This window comes from Xenopus laevis, chromosome 4L (assembly GCF_017654675.1).
Source record: "Xenopus laevis strain J_2021 chromosome 4L, Xenopus_laevis_v10.1, whole genome shotgun sequence".
In the NCBI taxonomy this organism is placed as follows: domain Eukaryota; kingdom Metazoa; phylum Chordata; class Amphibia; order Anura; family Pipidae; genus Xenopus; species Xenopus laevis.
Window position 1 is genome coordinate 97,038,743 of NC_054377.1, and position 16,861 is coordinate 97,055,603.

Here is a 16,861-nt window from a genome sequence, read left to right on the forward strand (position 1 = left end):
CATTCAAATCCATGCATTGTTGCTAGGGTAATTTGGACCCTAGTGACCAGATCACTGCTGAAGTTCTAAACTGGAGAGCTGCAGAAAACGAAATAACTCGAAAATGAAAACCAATTGCAAATTGTCTCAGAATATCACTCGATTACATCACATCATAGCAAAAGTTCATTTAAAGGTAAACAATCCCTTTAAGTCAAGTAGATGCTGTCCTGCATTCACAGCCACGTTAAAATTCCAGTAGCCATAGGGTGAAACTTTTTTCTGTGATATTCTGAGGCAATTTGCACTTAGTGTTCACTTTTTATTATTTGTGGTTTTTGAGTTATATAGCTTTTTATTCAGCAGCTCTCCAGTTTGTAATTTCAGCCACCTGGTTGCTAGGGTCCAAATTACCGTAGCAACCATGCACTGATTTGAATAAGAGACTGAAATATGAATAGGAGAGGGTTGCATGGAAAGATGAGTAATAATAAATAGCAATAACAATACATTTGTAGCCTCACAGAGTATTTGTTTTTAGATGCAGTCAGTGACCCCTTTTTGAAAGCTGTAAAGAGTCAGAAAAAAGGTAAATAATTAATAAAAAAATAAATAATGTAGACCAACTTAAAAGTTGCTTAGAATTAGCCATTCTATGACATACTAAAAGTTGACTTGAAGCTGAACCACCCCTTTAAAGCCATGTGATATTGAGAATTTACTTGTCACTAACTTGTTAGTATGTTTCATTATAGCTGAGAGTGGCACGTTAACTAAAGTCATACCCCCATATGTAATGACAGGCTTTATATTTGCCCAGGAGCAGTAACTCCTAGAAACCAACAAGATGGTACAGGGGACCAGTAAAATGCTACCTGCTGATTGGCTGCTATTGATTACCGCACCTGGGCTAATTTAGTGTCATTTATTTCATAATCCTGATAATGTGTTGAATGTGCAGATGTACATTGTATGGTGATCATCTGCAGCCTCTGACATATAGGAGTTCTGTGGAGATTCTTTAGAAATACACCACAATCTTTTGGCCTAATATTAACCAACTTTTTTTTATTCTTTGTTTTACTTACGCTTTCATTTATACAACAGAAAACGTTTCTCTTCCCACTGATACATGGTGGTGTTTAATGCATGCAGAGCTGAAAAGGAAAGCAAAATAGCTACTACACTGTGCAGAATTTACAGCTAGAAATAAGATACAGGACCTTCCTACCTGCTAGGCACAGGTAGCAGGGACATAATTAATGCCTCAATGAAGGTTTATGGACTTAGTACATTGGTGATATTTGTTATGCAAACTCCTCACACAGCATCTACAGTATAACTACTATCTAGACTGCTTTAAATGTTTTTTTCTCCAATTTGAGATTCATGTTTAACTTTATTACTCTTATCAGTACATTCTACCACAACCAGAGCATCTTCTTATGCTGGCAACAAAACTGCAGGCTGAAGTAGATTATAACACGTGGCCCACCAATTTGCAATCTAAAGCTTTGCCAATGAACATTTTTTTATTGGCAGTGTAAAGATGGCCATAGACATGCAGATTATTAGGCTCTATCAGACAAACAAAAGTCAGTTCCAATCTTCCGACCTGCAACTAACCATGCAGGTTAAAATAAAGTAGTAAAGAGAACAAATCACACAATGTCTCCCATTGAAATCATCAGATACATACAGAGATATTATCAGTAGCCAATATAAATCTTTTAACCTGTCCTATTGACTGAATGACCGATTGCCATAGCACGAAAAATGTTGGGACACTGCACACATGGTCTGAAAATCGTACAAATCTTTGTTTCATTCAATAGTATCTTTGTGTCTATGGCCAACCTTATGCTAATACATTTTGTGTGCTTTAAAGGACATGTAAACCCCCCACACAAAAATGTAATCACCAAAGAGCTTCTGGTTGTTCAAAGATTAATAGTAAGGCTGCAGCATCCCCATAATCACTTATAATTTCTTCTGCTCCTCTAACCTACTCAGCCCCCTCCTGCAGGGATTTCCTTTGACTGTTGGCTACTGAGCATGCTCAGTTGTTCTCAGTTTACTAAACACAGTAATTCTATGGGAACACATTGCTGGTTCCCATAGAAATTCTGCTCTAGCTGTTTGCTCCTATTTTTAACTCCTAACCTCCTCTCCTGAGCTCAGCGTAACCATTAGAGTGCTTAATCCAAGCAGGACTTGTCATCATAGTAAAGTCTGCCTGTGTAAACCTGCATTCTTCAATTGCATGAACTTTACATCACATATGTGCTGTTTGCAGATATAATTGCACTGATGATGTGTCAGCGGGAAATTGGCCCCCGGGTGAAAGCTGCTATTTGTTTTAAGGAAATGTAATGCTGCTGGCAAATGGAAATGAAATATGCAGTACAGATAATGTCATTTGGGTGAGGGAGATGTTCCCAACTTATGTACTTGGTAGGAAAATGTAGGCTTTACATGTACTTTAAATAGCAACATTGGGGAGGTGACAGCCTGATTACAGCAAGAACCAGCTTTTGTTGGCAGGCTGTTGTTTGATAATAACTGTTTACTGCTAAAGGTTTTGTCATACATTTTTTTGCAAGGATGCTTCTAAAATGCTGAAAATCAGTCACTAATGTGGCCCGAATGGTACAAATACATATAATTTACCAATGGTGCAACAAAAAAGCCACATTGGACTCCCCAGACCCTCTTTTTCAACTGTCTTGGGAATTTTTAAGACAAGTGAACATTCAGTGAATAACACTGATGAGAGGCGGAGAGGAGCCTGCACCTTGCTGTATCCCATAGCTGTATAATAGTGGTAGCAAACTGAATTTTCATGATGTCTTATATATCTTATTTGCATTTAAATCTTCTATACATATTTTTATATGTACTAGCAACTAATAAATTAATTAAACTCATTACTCTGTTGCAACATCTGCAGATACTGCATTTTTTAAATTCCTTTTAAATTTCCTTTTTAAACACCAAGGAAGGCAGGAATCTCTGTTATATTTCAGTCTGAAGTATTGATGTACAGTAAATAATCCTTTATCTAAGGACTGCCTTAAGACCACAGCCCCAGCAATGGACAGTGGAGGATTAAGTGTAAAATACAAGGGGAATGCTGTTAAAATAGGTTTTCCGCACTGGACACCACAAATTGTAGTAATCCTCCAGATTCATCAGTCAGTGGAACATATATAACGGAAGAAGATAGTGGTAGTCGCTCATCAGAAGACCTACAGACTAAAACAGAATCTTTGGAGCAAAGATTACCTAGTGCTGAACAGGACACAAAAGATATAGGCCATACTGGAACAGTTTTCGAAGACACTGATTATAATGAAGGTCAAAAGGAGAATGATGTAACTGGATCTAAACATAAAGCAGGTGATATATATCCTACAGAAACTGGCTTTCAGAACAGTGGATGTATAACAGATTCCATAAAAGATATCGATCAGCAAAACATGCCACCTAGTAACAATGAAAAGCCTGATGATATGGAACAGACAGCTGAAAACAGACAAACTATAGAAGATTCTGTAGCACCACAAAATAAATACCAGAGAGAAAGCAACAAGGACACACCTGCTACAACCACTGAATCAAAAGATGGTTCTGATTTCAGAGAAGAGAATATGCAAGCTAAAACTGAACCTGCTTTAAATCCAAATTTTACTCAATCAGCTGTACGTTCAGAAAGTAACAAAGACACTGTAACTGAACAAGATAATATACAGCACAGTGGAGATGGGCTAAGAAAAAGGCATCAAGTAGTCAAGTTGGATTTAGGTAACCGAAAAAAAACAAAAATCAAGTATAATATGCATTTCTAGAATATTTGAACCTGGGGGTTCCAGATAATAGGCTTTGCCATACATTGGATTATCATACCTTAAATCTATTAAAAAAAAAAACACTTTTTAAATAAAACCCAGCAAGATTGTTTTGACATTAATATGGATTTAAGCAGCTTATTTACAGTCAAGTTGAAGGTACAGGTATGAGACCTGTTATCCAGAATACTTGGGACCTGGGGTTTTTGAATAAGGGATCTTTTTTGGATCTCCATACCTTAATTCTAATATTTATTAAAACATTAATTAAGCTCAATTGGATTGTTGTGCCTCAAATAAGGATTCATTATATCTCTGTTATGATCAAGTACAAAGTACTGTTTTATTATTACAGAGAAAAGGGAAATTATTTTGAAATGCTTGAATTAAATATTAAATTGAAGTCTATAGGAGATAGCCTTCCTGTAATTTGGAGCTTTCTGGATAACCATTTTCCAGATAACATCTCCCATACCTGTAGTGTTTTATTATTTAAGAGAAAAGGGAAACCATTTTTAAAAAACAGAGTTATTTGCATAAAATGCACTCTGTGGGAGATTTTTGCATAACAGGTTTATTTTACAGTGCCTGTTTATTGGGTTTTATAAAAAATATATTAAATTCTTAGAACATTTTTGCATTTCCACAATGGCACATAAAACATGTTCAAGCATTTTTAAAGGAAACCGTGATAGTTCTATGCTTTCAAGAACTATTCCCCAACCCCCTTATGCTCACAATGTAACGTGACCCCTCCCTCACCTTGTTCTATTATGAAGTGATGGATTCTGAATATTTTAGAGCCTTGCCAAAGGCTTATAGTACAATGCATAATAAATGGTCTATAGTTGGGATGCAAAGTCCAAAAATGTCCATCAAGTGCTCTTTAGCTTGGTACCGCCCAATGGTCTGCCTAGAACTTGATTTCATCATTTTGCTTCGTAACATTTTAGAAAGGAAGTAGTGGAACAGTACATTACATTTAGGGATTCATCCAGTATAAGTGATGTTTTTACATTACTGGCATTTTATCTGATTGTCTTGGTATCATTTATCTCAACAGATAACAACAAACAGACAGCTCCTCAGAAAGATGAACCCATTGAGGAACTAAGAGCAACGTGTGTAGAAAAACAGCACACCATAAGTAAACTAGCCTTATTTGTTTCAGGTAACAAGGAAGAATAAACCAAAAACACTACCTGTTTTGGTACTTTAGAAGAATGTCTCTTTATTCTGCCTACCTATAAATCGTATATATTAAATTATAAGTCAGTTTTGCTTTCTTTGGGCAATGACACAAAAAAGAATTCAGTTGCTGAGAGTGCTGAGTTGTGCCCCATATAGTAGTGAAATGTCCGGCACTACATATACAGATGTTCTATTTTTCCTCAAGCCTATTACACTTCCTCTAACTATAAAACTTTGGTGAAAAAACACCTGAAATCACCTGATCCCACACACAGGGGCCGATTCACTAAGCTCGAGTGAAGGATTCGAATGAAAAAAATTCGAATTTCGAAGTATTTTTTGGGTACTTCGACCATCGAATTGGTTAAATTCGTTCGAATACGAACGAAATCGAACGAATCGAACGAAAAATCGTTCGACTATTCGACCATTCGATAGTCGAAGTACTTTCCCTTTAAAAAAAACTTCGACCCCCTACTTCGGCAGATAAAACCTACCGAAGTCAATGTTAGTCTATCTAATGATTATAAGTACTGCGCTCAGTCCAAGTTTTCAATAGATTCTTGCTTTCTGCACCAAAAGGTTTATGCGGGTCCACCTGGTCCGCAAATTTATGCTGAATAAATGTGAAAGGGTTTGGTGCGCTAAGTCGATGTTCTTTTCCCAATATCTAGATAAGAAAGAAGGTATATAGTGCAATACAGCTAATGTACCCTTGTTGAAAGCGCTAATTGGAGCTACTCACAATTTACAATCGGTTAATGGGCTTCGAATTGGCTCGTTCAGGCTGGGATCGGTCCTGGGCGTACACCTGCGATATACAGCTATGATAGTGTAATATTGTCAGAATTTTGCGAAAGTATTTGGAAGTTGATTGTACTCACCGAGTGTCAGAAGGGTATGAGCGTTTCAAAAGTGTATGCTTGCAGCGCAGGAGGCCGTCTTACAATGGATGTCTGGCGTGCGGTGAGTTAATCTCCAATTTCCGCGATGTTCCTTAGCGTTGCAAAGTTCTGTATGTTGTTAGCCGCAGCTCTTTGGAATAGTCGATGAGTCCAGACCGATAGCTCCAACTTGAAGCTTAGCGCAGTAGCTGTCGGCACAGGTGATTGTGCGTTCCTGGGTGCCGTTCACATGCACCTTTGTAACAGAGATTCCTCCAGCGTGTTGGTATGGGTTTACACGCGGTGTATTGCAGCGATTCTAAATAGATATTCAAAGATTTCTAAGCACTCCAGGGGAATAGAAATCGACTTGGCTGGCAAATATATTAAAATTATTTATTTATTTCAACAATAAAAGCCCAACGCGTTTCGTATATCATATACTTCATCAGGGGTAGACGCCATGTTTTTTCTTGGTGTATAAATAGCTTCCTTGTTCGCTCATTTGCCTAATTGCATGATTATTTCAATACAGCTGTAATGGTATTAATAAATTACATATCAAATTAGATTGGATTTATACAATATAAAAATAGTAAAAATGTAAAAAGTTATGAATATCAGATAATAGATCAATCATTTAAAAAACATTTCAGATCGATGTCTATATTTAGACCTTGTGGTGCCAGTGTTTTTAATCTGTGTATCCACTGTGTTTCTTCTCTTGAAATTGCATTAACAATATCGCCCCCACGCCAATGTGTTTTTTTTAAAGTGATTCCAATGAATTTTAATAGCGAGGGATCAGAATTATGATGAACTTTAAAATGTGCGGATACACTATGTGTCATTAGTCCTTTTTTGATATTGTTCATATGTTCCCCAATTTGTATTTTTAAAAATCTGTTTGTTCTCCCTATATACTGCAAATTACAAGGACACTGTAGTAAATACAGCAACAATGTAATAGCAACAATGTTATATATTTACTACAGTGTCCTTGTAATTTGCAGTATATAGGGAGAACAAACAGATTTTTAAAAATACGAATTGGGGAACATATGAACAATATCAAAAAAGGACTAATGACACATAGTGTATCCGCACATTTTAAAGTTCATCATAACTCTGATCCCTCGCTATTAAAATTCATTGGAATCACTTTAAAAAAAACACATTGGCGTGGGGGCGATATTGTTAATGCAATTTCAAGAGAAGAAACACAGTGGATACACAGATTAAAAACACTGGCACCACAAGGTCTAAATATAGACATCGATCTGAAATGTTTTTTAAATGATTGATCTATTATCTGATATTCATAACTTTTTACATTTTTACTATTTTTATATTGTATAAATCCAATCTAATTTGATATGTAATTTATTAATACCATTACAGCTGTATTGAAATAATCATGCAATTAGGCAAATGAGCGAACAAGGAAGCTATTTATACACCAAGAAAAAACATGGCGTCTACCCCTGATGAAGTATATGATATACGAAACGCGTTGGGCTTTTATTGTTGAAATAAATAAATAATTTTAATATATTTGCCAGCCAAGTCGATTTCTATTCCCCTGGAGTGCTTAGAAATCTTTGAATATCTATTTAGAATCGCTGCAATACACCGCGTGTAAACCCATACCAACACGCTGGAGGAATCTCTGTTACAAAGGTGCATGTGAACGGCACCCAGGAACGCACAATCACCTGTGCCGACAGCTACTGCGCTAAGCTTCAAGTTGGAGCTATCGGTCTGGACTCATCGACTATTCCAAAGAGCTGCGGCTAACAACATACAGAACTTTGCAACGCTAAGGAACATCGCGGAAATTGGAGATTAACTCACCGCACGCCAGACATCCATTGTAAGACGGCCTCCTGCGCTGCAAGCATACACTTTTGAAACGCTCATACCCTTCTGACACTCGGTGAGTACAATCAACTTCCAAATACTTTCGCAAAATTCTGACAATATTACACTATCATAGCTGTATATCGCAGGTGTACGCCCAGGACCGATCCCAGCCTGAACGAGCCAATTCGAAGCCCATTAACCGATTGTAAATTGTGAGTAGCTCCAATTAGCGCTTTCAACAAGGGTACATTAGCTGTATTGCACTATATACCTTCTTTCTTATCTAGATATTGGGAAAAGAACAGCGCACCAAACCCTTTCACATTTACGAAGTCAATGTTAGCCTATGGGGAAGGTCCCCATAGGCTTGCTAAACTTTTTTTGATCGAAGGATTTTCCTTTGATCGTTGGATTAAAATCCTTCGAATCGTTCGATTCGAAGGATTTAATCGTTCGATCGAACGAAAAATCCTTCGATCGATCGAACGAACGTTTAGCGCTAAATCCTTCGACTTCGATATTCGAAGTCGAAGGATTTCAAATCGAGGGTCGAATTTCGAAGTATTTTTAACTTAGAAATTCGACCCTTAGTGAATCTGCCCCACAGTGTGTGTAATTAATAAAAGTTTGTTTTAGAAACAAGTACTGGTTTTACAGTTTCCTAGCCTTGCACGTGTTGCACATGTCACTCTAGGTAATAATTATGGAATATCCTTCAGGTCTTCTTCCTCCTGTAACCTTGCCACTTTGTGCAAAATAAATTGTGAATCTCATTAATAATCTGGTTTTCTATAGTGACACAAGGTCACCCACTAAGCCAGAAGACAGGGCTCCAGGGATTTCTGGAAGGGTATCTGATTCATTGAATAGAGCTTGTGCTGAATATATTTTTTTTTGTGATGAGAACAGGCAAAACATGTTTTTTTTTATTCCTTGAACTAAACAGGGCACCAGGAAAACTGAAGTTCCTTCAAGCAAACAAATCTGTTTCCCCTATGTTGACAGTTTTGTTAGCAGTAGTGCATTATTTTCATTTGGGAGCTGGAAATCAAATTATCTACCTTGCACCAAACATAGAGTAGCTTTCCCTGTGCTCTGTTTAGCTCAAGAAATATCCGAAACCATAACGTTTTTATGATTAAAACAATAGGCAAACAGTATGTTTGGATCAAGCCCTATTCAGGGTATACTGCATCTTTAAAGTCAGTTACAGTAGATGTTGAAGGAACTGTTTAGTGTAAAAATAAAAACTGGGTAAATAGACAGGCTGTGGAAAATAAAAGATTTATACATAATAGGCAGAACCCAACTTCCTCCTTTGCAGCTCTATAACCTGTTCACTCAAAAACCAAATGGGGGAGGGTTACATGTGGGACATACTGTAACTGTTCAGTTAATTCACATTTAAAGGAAAAGTACAATCAAAAAATGAAAATGTCTTAAAGTAATGAAAATGTAATGCAGTATTTGCTTCAGAAACACTACTATTGTTTATATAAATAAGCTTCTGTGTATCTATAGGGACAGCCATTCTAAGGAGATGGCAGATAAGATATATAGAACATAATGGTGTTATCTGTTATCCATTAGTTAACCTGTGCCATATAGCCTTTTTTTCAATTTCGACCATTGCTCCACATCATCTTGTTTATATGAACTATAGTAGTGTTGAAGTACACACATCAGTTTTACCAGTGCAGACCAACAGTACATGATATTTTCATTGCTTTAAAACACTTTAATTTTTTTTGTTACTGTTCCTTTAAATCCAGCATGTGTACTTTAGTACCAGTTTTGTAACAGTTTTGTCCCATATGGCCCCCCTTCAAGTTTCTGGCTCAGAGATTTAAATGTGGAAATTGTGTTCTAGCTATTATGTTAGGCATAATGCATTTTTTGCTAATTAAGTCAACCAAGTACCAACCATTTCTTTTTTACTTCATGAATGGGCCAGACTGTTTGTTCTGGGTTTTGCCATAAAAAAATTAAATTACTTTAATGGAATTGGGATCAATGTCTGGCTTGATCCAGTTGTGTATGTGTGGCAACTGGCTGGCAGAGTAATAAAATGGAGGTTTGTGCCGCTCTTTGTCAAATGGGACTGTGAGGATAACTGTAAGGGGCATATTTATTATGCTGTGTAAAACTAAACTAGCCAAAACAACTGCGTAGAAAGTTGTGTAAGATAAATGGCGATTTTATCAAGGTATGTAATTTTACTCCATGTGAATGCCAGATTTGCCTCCATTTTTTTTTTTACATTGCTTTCTGCAAAAAGGGTGGGACAGAGAGGCCACTAATTCTGTATGTGGCAGATAGATTCAAGGGACCTATGATTGTTACATGTAGGACATTCAGGGGGTTTCCCATGTCTGGCTTGATCCAGTTGTGTATGTGTGGCAACTGGCTGGCAGAGCAATAAAGTGGAGTTTTATGCCACACTTTGTCAAATGGGGTTGTGGGGATAACTGTAAGGGACATATTTGTAATGTTGTTTAAAACAAAATTCGTCAAAAATCTGTTTAAAATAAATGGCAAATTTATCAAGATTTGCCTCCGTTATTTTACATTGCTTCTGATGGAAGTCTCGGTAAAAAAAATGCATAAAAATGTGAAGCCTGGCGTATTATCTCGCTGTTTTTTACACCGCATAATAAATATGCCCCTAAAAATCTCAGGATTTGTTAGTCCAGACAGCTGAGATGAGTTCACTGTTAAACCTGTAAAAAGTTTGCAGATATTGTATACACTGGTGAATTTGCCAGAGGGTACAAAACATTTGGTAAATATAACATTTTGAACAAGTTTACATTATCAGTTGGTTGTAGCTTTTTTAAAGTTTACTAGTAGGATGACATCTTTTTTTTGCTGTGTATTGGGACAGGTTAAACGAAGTAAGTTTATAGGGAAAAAATTAGCGGAGCTCACCAACTCGGCGTCCAAGAATCACGTCTCCCCCTCCAGCGGCATCCCGCGAGAGCTCCACAGGCGCAACCAATTCCAACTACTGCGATGCAAGATGAGCTCAATAGCTGCAGGCGCTCAGCCGGAGGAATTAAGGCACGTATTATCTTGATCAAATGTGGCTTTTATTCACGCAAACAATGTGACAAACAGTGGCAATCATAGTGCAATAAAGCCTGCGCGTTTCGTGCCCAAAACAAACGGCACTTCTTCAGAGCTCTTTGTTTTGGGCACGAAACGCGTAGGCTTTATTGCACTATGATTGCCACTGTTTGTCACATTGTTTGCGTGAATAAAAGCCACATTTGATCAAGATAATACGTGCCTTAATTCCTCCGGCTGAGCGCCTGCAGCTATTGAGCTCATCTTGCATCGTAGTTATTGGGACAGGTTATATGTACATATTAGACCATAGTAGCTGGATTTAGATACAACTTTGAGCCCAGTTCCTGCCGTGATTCTGATGACCTGGTTTGATCCTTGCCGGTTATGTGGACTTTGTCTTGCCTGTTGTCTGCCTTGCTTGTGCTAGCCACATTTCCAACCATGAATGGTTATTCTTGATCTTTCAAGCAGTACCCGCAGGGCTCCATTTACTTGTATTGCCTTCTAGCTTATCTACACTCAACTAGTCCATCATGATATCTTTACAATTGAATCCCCTGTATAATTAACACTTCATTATCTGAACACTGAAATAAAATCACAATGATTAATTGACCAAAACAATACTGCAGACTCTTATAAATGAGTTACAATTGTTCATTTTCCAGCACTGAACAAAACTGCATTAGTAAATGACAACAGTAACCAATCAGCATCCGCCTTTTATCTGCAAACTGCAGGTAGAATAAAAACACATAGCTGATTGCAATAGGTTCCTGCACTGGCTCTGCTGTTGCTGTAAATGTCCTCTAATGTAATTTAACATGTAACTGATTATTATTTTCTGATATACTGTTCTTTGTCTCTTTTATATTGCAGGGTTTCGTTATTTGTCTTAGTCCTGGTTTTATACTGTTTTGGATCCACTCCATCATCTGACAGTACATCTGTGATGACATTTTTAAAGGAGTTTAAAAAACTCAAAGCAGAATTTCCTGGGCAAAATGAAGCCCTGTGGCTGAGAAGCGGCAAAATGCTGCAGAAGCACTTAAACAAGTCTCAGCCACTTGAACCTGCCACGCTGATCCTTACAGCAGCCCAAGATGGTGAACATACACTACGTTGTTTAAGTATCGGTTTAGCAGGTGCATATGCAACCTCTTTAAACTCCAGCTGGAATGTGATTGATGGACCTAGCCAAGCAGCATATGACAGCACCACCACCAAACGGCAAGTCGATGCGACTCTAAGCTCAGGTTTTGAGTCAAAGTGCAGAGCAGCTGTATTGCATCGCATAGAAGAACTGGCTCCTGGATCTCTGCTTATCCTCTACAAATACTGTGACCATGAGAATGCTGCGTTTAAGAATGTGCCCCTGGTGCTCACGGTTCTTCTAAAACAATCAACATTAAAGTCAGACCAGACTCTTACAGAAGTGGAAGAACAAGTCAAAGATTTCCTGTGGGAGAAATGTACCAGCCAAGGCAGTGGCAATTCTTATAATGAAATGAATGTAGATAAAATTAGTGGTGTGTGGAGTCGTATTTCCCATCTGGTGCTCCCAGTTTATCCTGTACAATCTTTAGAGTCAGGCAATTGCCCTTGGAGCGAGTTGAAGAAGACACAGACTTGACAGACTGCTTTTTACAGGGTCCTTCTTTGCTTGCTAATAGGCAAACTACATACTGTGGATCTATTTTTATACAAAACTGTTTATGCTTCCCATTACGCTAACACAAAATTATGGGTAGAAATAGAGCAACAATCTGTTTACACATATTTATTGCATCTTCCATGGATAGATCGATCTTATAGGCGGTTGAAACATACGGACCATCCTCTCCTATCTAATACAATGATGATTTGGGACAAATGCCGTACAAAATATTCCCTCACTAGCTACCCATCACCTTTGCTGCCGCTGATAAACAATCCAGCCTTCCCCCCAGGATTACAACTTAATTACTTCCAAGACTGGTTAATAGAGGGGAACCTTCAATTGGTCCATTTCATGGAGAATAAAACATTTATCCCTAAGGACAAGTTGCAAAACTCGACACAATTTAAGAGAATGGATCACCTTAAATACGCGCAAATTTCCCACTACTTCCATAGCTTAGGAGGGCTTCAAACCTTAGGAAGAGACCTTACAAAATTTGAAACAGCCTGCTCCCTACAGGACCCACCGAGACATACCATTTCTCTTTTATACAAACTGCTGCAGCCGGCCACCAAGTGGGAATCAGTCTCCTACATAAATAGATGGTCCAGAGACCTAGATATCCAATTGGAAGAGACACAGATAGAAAATATGTTATCCAGATTATTAAAATGCTCCAAATGCAGCCGGATACAAGAATTAAACTACAAAATAGTAACTAGATGGTATTACACGCCATCCAAATTGCAATATATGTATAAAAACTCAAGCGGCACCTGTTGGCGCTGCTCTAGAGAAAAAGGTACCATGCTTCATATCTTCTGGTCCTGCGACCTTTTGAGACCATTCTGGGTAGAGATTTGCTCACTGTCCAGCCAGATCCTTGGTATGGACATACCGGCAGATCCCTCACGCGTTTTGCTATTCCATAACACGCAACCAGCAGCTTCGTTCAATTCTGGCCTTGAACCGCAATTGCTGAATGCTGCCAAACTTCTAATACCGCTGCATTGGAAAACTACATATATTCCTACAGTAAAAGATTGGTTCAATAAAATCTCTGAAATTTATAAATTTGAAGAAATGTCGTCTTATACCGCGGATCAGTTTGCTAAGTTCTCTTCGGTTTGGACGAGATGGCTTCTGTTTAAAGACACAGACGTGTACAAAGCCTATCTATGAGAGGTACGAGTCATGTAACTCCCTGCTGCACCCACTTCCCCCTCTTTCGCTTGTTACCCCCTCTTTACTTATCCTTCTCTCAATCTCTCCACAATACACAATCTTCTCTTGATGAGAGTATCAACCACCTTAGGGTATGCTGTAGGATATGTTCACGGTACTTTAATATCTCCTTGATAGATATGTAATACTGATGGAAAAGTACATGCAGACGAAAACACTTGAGTGAATAATTTGTGTATGTCACTATTGTACTTTCATTTTGACCTTGTATTGATGGAAGTTTCTAATAAAGCTTTTCAAAAAAAAAAAAAAAAACTGTTTATGCTAGTGCCTTTCATTATTCCTTTTTTGACTCATACAGGCATGAAGAAGAAATTATGGGAAGTGTGAAGTTGATTCACAATTTATTGCGCAAATTATTTTCACATTTTGAAGCTTGTGGAAAAAAAGCTGTGCATTTGCACATACTTCAGCTGAAGCCTGAAATCATGCCTGCCATCAAACTGATTAAATTAGGTTTTATCAAAGAACAGTTATTTACTACATGGACATTTGGCGTGCTTAAAAAATGTAAATCTTCAAAATGTAGTGGTTTTAAGTTGTAATCATTTTCTGCATTTCAAGATTAAAGCATTATATTTATTCTTGAGCAGTCAGAAAATATAAGAAATTGTGTAAGAACTGAAATCTTAGTACACATATTTGAAATCTCTTTTTAAATAATTATTATAAAAATACCTGTACTTCAAAAAGACTGATTCCTTTTAAAGCATTCAAACCCTTTTGTTTGATCTGATCAGTTGTACTGACACCACTTAAAGGGGATGTAAAGGCAAAAAAATAAAATCTATTTTTTACTTTCTTTAATGAAAAAGAAACCTATCTCCAATATGCTTCAATTAAAAAATGTCTACTGTTTTTATAAGAAACCTGACTGTATGCAGTGAAATTCTCCCTTCATTTACTTGCTCTGACTGCTGTGAATAGGAAATGTCAGACGGTCCCTAACTGCTCTGCAGGGAAATGATTATACTTACAAACAGCAAGGGGAACCCCTCCCACCTTCCCAGCTGTGCAGAACTCAAGCAGCTTTGTTTGTTTCCCTGTATAGCAGTCGGAGACTGTGTAGAGATTTGTATTGGATTTTATTTTTGCCTTTACATCCCCTTTAATGTTTCTAACTCCAGTGGCAGAGACAAAGATGATGGAGCTAGATTTAAACAGATAAAATGTTAATTTGCTGCAGCCACTGGTTCTGCAGATATTGAGAAAGTTTGTATTAATACAAACTATAAAATTCACATTAAATGACAACACAGGACCCATACAGTCTGCTTATTCTGATTATTAATCAGTCATGCTGTATCGGCTTCTGGCAGATATGACTTGACTGTTTTTTGGGGGTTTTTTTGATCATTTTTGACAATCCCTAAGCAGCCGGGACCACACTGAGCATGTGCACAGTCTTGGTCTTGCAAAGATGTTTAACAAAGTAACAAGATGGTGACCCCCTGTAGCCAACTTTGAAAGCATAAATCATTTGTTTAATTAGGCTTGTGGTGCAGTAAGTTCATGTTTATATTTAGTATACAAAATAGAGCATTAATCTATTTTAGGTAAAACTAAATGTTTTCTTTCTACATAGAAAAAAACTTGTTACTTTAGACAGAGTTGTTCTTCAACACAAGATCCATAAAAATAGGTATTTATAGCTTCTCCCTTTCATACTTGATTAGGAGGAACCAGTCCATTCATATAGTAATATATGTCAATTAGTAGATAAACTAAAGTTAAAAAAAGAATCTGAACATGTTACACCATATGTGTTTTAGGGCTTCTGTACACATAGGCTTCTGTATCAGACTTCCTGCCTTCATCTTAAACCTCCTTGCCCCGGGCATGAGCATGCTCAGATTGCTCCTCTTCCCCCCCCCCTCCGTTCTCTGCTGTAATCTGAGCCCAGAGCTATAAGTGAGCAGGGAAAGACTCAGGCAGGAAGTGATGTCACACCAAGCTAATACTGCAGCTGCTATCCTAAACAAACAGAGAGCTTCTAGAGCTTTTTACTCAGGTATGGTAATACATTCTACAGAATAAATATAGCATTCCAGCTTGCACTATTGCAGCTAATCTATTGGCAATTAAATGCCTCCATAACTTTCCTTCTCCTATAAGAATATATATATATAAGTATATGCAATATCTCACACTTTAAATAATTCATAATTCAGATTCATAATTCAGATTCCCGAATTCATCTATGCAGATTATGTTGGTGCTTTATGTAACATAACATAGTAAAAGACACATGTCCATCAAGTTCAACCTTTTAACTTTTTTAACCTGCCTAACTACTAGTTGATTCAGAGGAAGGCAAAAAAACTCCATATGAAGCCTCTCCAATTTGCCTCAGAGGGGGAAAAAATCCTTCCTGACTCCAAAACTGCAATCGGACTAGTCTCTGGATCAACTTGTACTATGAGCTATCTTCCATAATCCTGTATTCCTTTACTTGCTAAAAAGCCATACAACTCCTTCTTAAAGCTATCTAATGCCTGTACCACTGATTCAGGGAGAGAATTCTACATCTTCACAGCTCTCCCTGTAAAAAACCCCTTCCGAATATTTAGGCGGAACCTCTTTTCTTCTAATCGTAATGTGTACTTAGTAAAGTACTATATAGACAAGGAATGAGGCAACAAGAGACTGAAATAGGTGAAAGGAAGAGGGAAAGAAGAATTTGGGGATAGAAAAAGGGGGATGACAAGGGGAGAGATAAGTGTAGGAATATTAGAAGATGAAATCTAGAAAAGAAGAGAGAGAAGGCAAGACGTGAAACACATGTAATTGGTTGCATGCAAACGTAACTGATGATGATGTGCAATCAAAATTTTTCACCCAGGGAAAGGTGAGGACACTTGGCTACCCTCTCTAACCCTAATATAAAGTTTAGATTTTATAAATATCCTACAACATTAAATGATAGTGTTGGTGACATGCTCTGTAAATGCAAACACTTTTTTTTGCCAGCTCTCCTGTTGTGTAAATATTACTATGCTGGTCATGCAATGCTTCTGGAAAGCCACAAGGTATCCCTAGGAAGTAGTCAAGATGAAATAGTATGGGTAAAAGTAAACAGTTGTATTCACTGGGGATGCCTAGCAAATTGTCACCCTCCCCAA

The 16,861-nt window shown here is 37.6% G+C and overlaps 1 protein-coding gene across 1 annotated transcript; it reads left to right on the top strand.

Annotated features, from left to right (window-relative positions):
- Positions 1-1,528: 1,528 nt before the first annotated feature.
- LOC108713541 (torsin-1A-interacting protein 1) lies at positions 1,529-12,467 on the top strand. The gene is made up of 6 exons (XM_041591054.1): positions 1,529-1,574; positions 3,166-3,783; positions 4,891-4,998; positions 5,866-5,984; positions 10,650-10,825; positions 11,714-12,467. Exons 1-6 carry the CDS (start codon positions 1,529-1,531, stop codon positions 12,465-12,467), a joined length of 1,821 nt encoding a protein of 606 aa, XP_041446988.1.
- Positions 12,468-16,861: the final 4,394 nt, after the last annotated feature.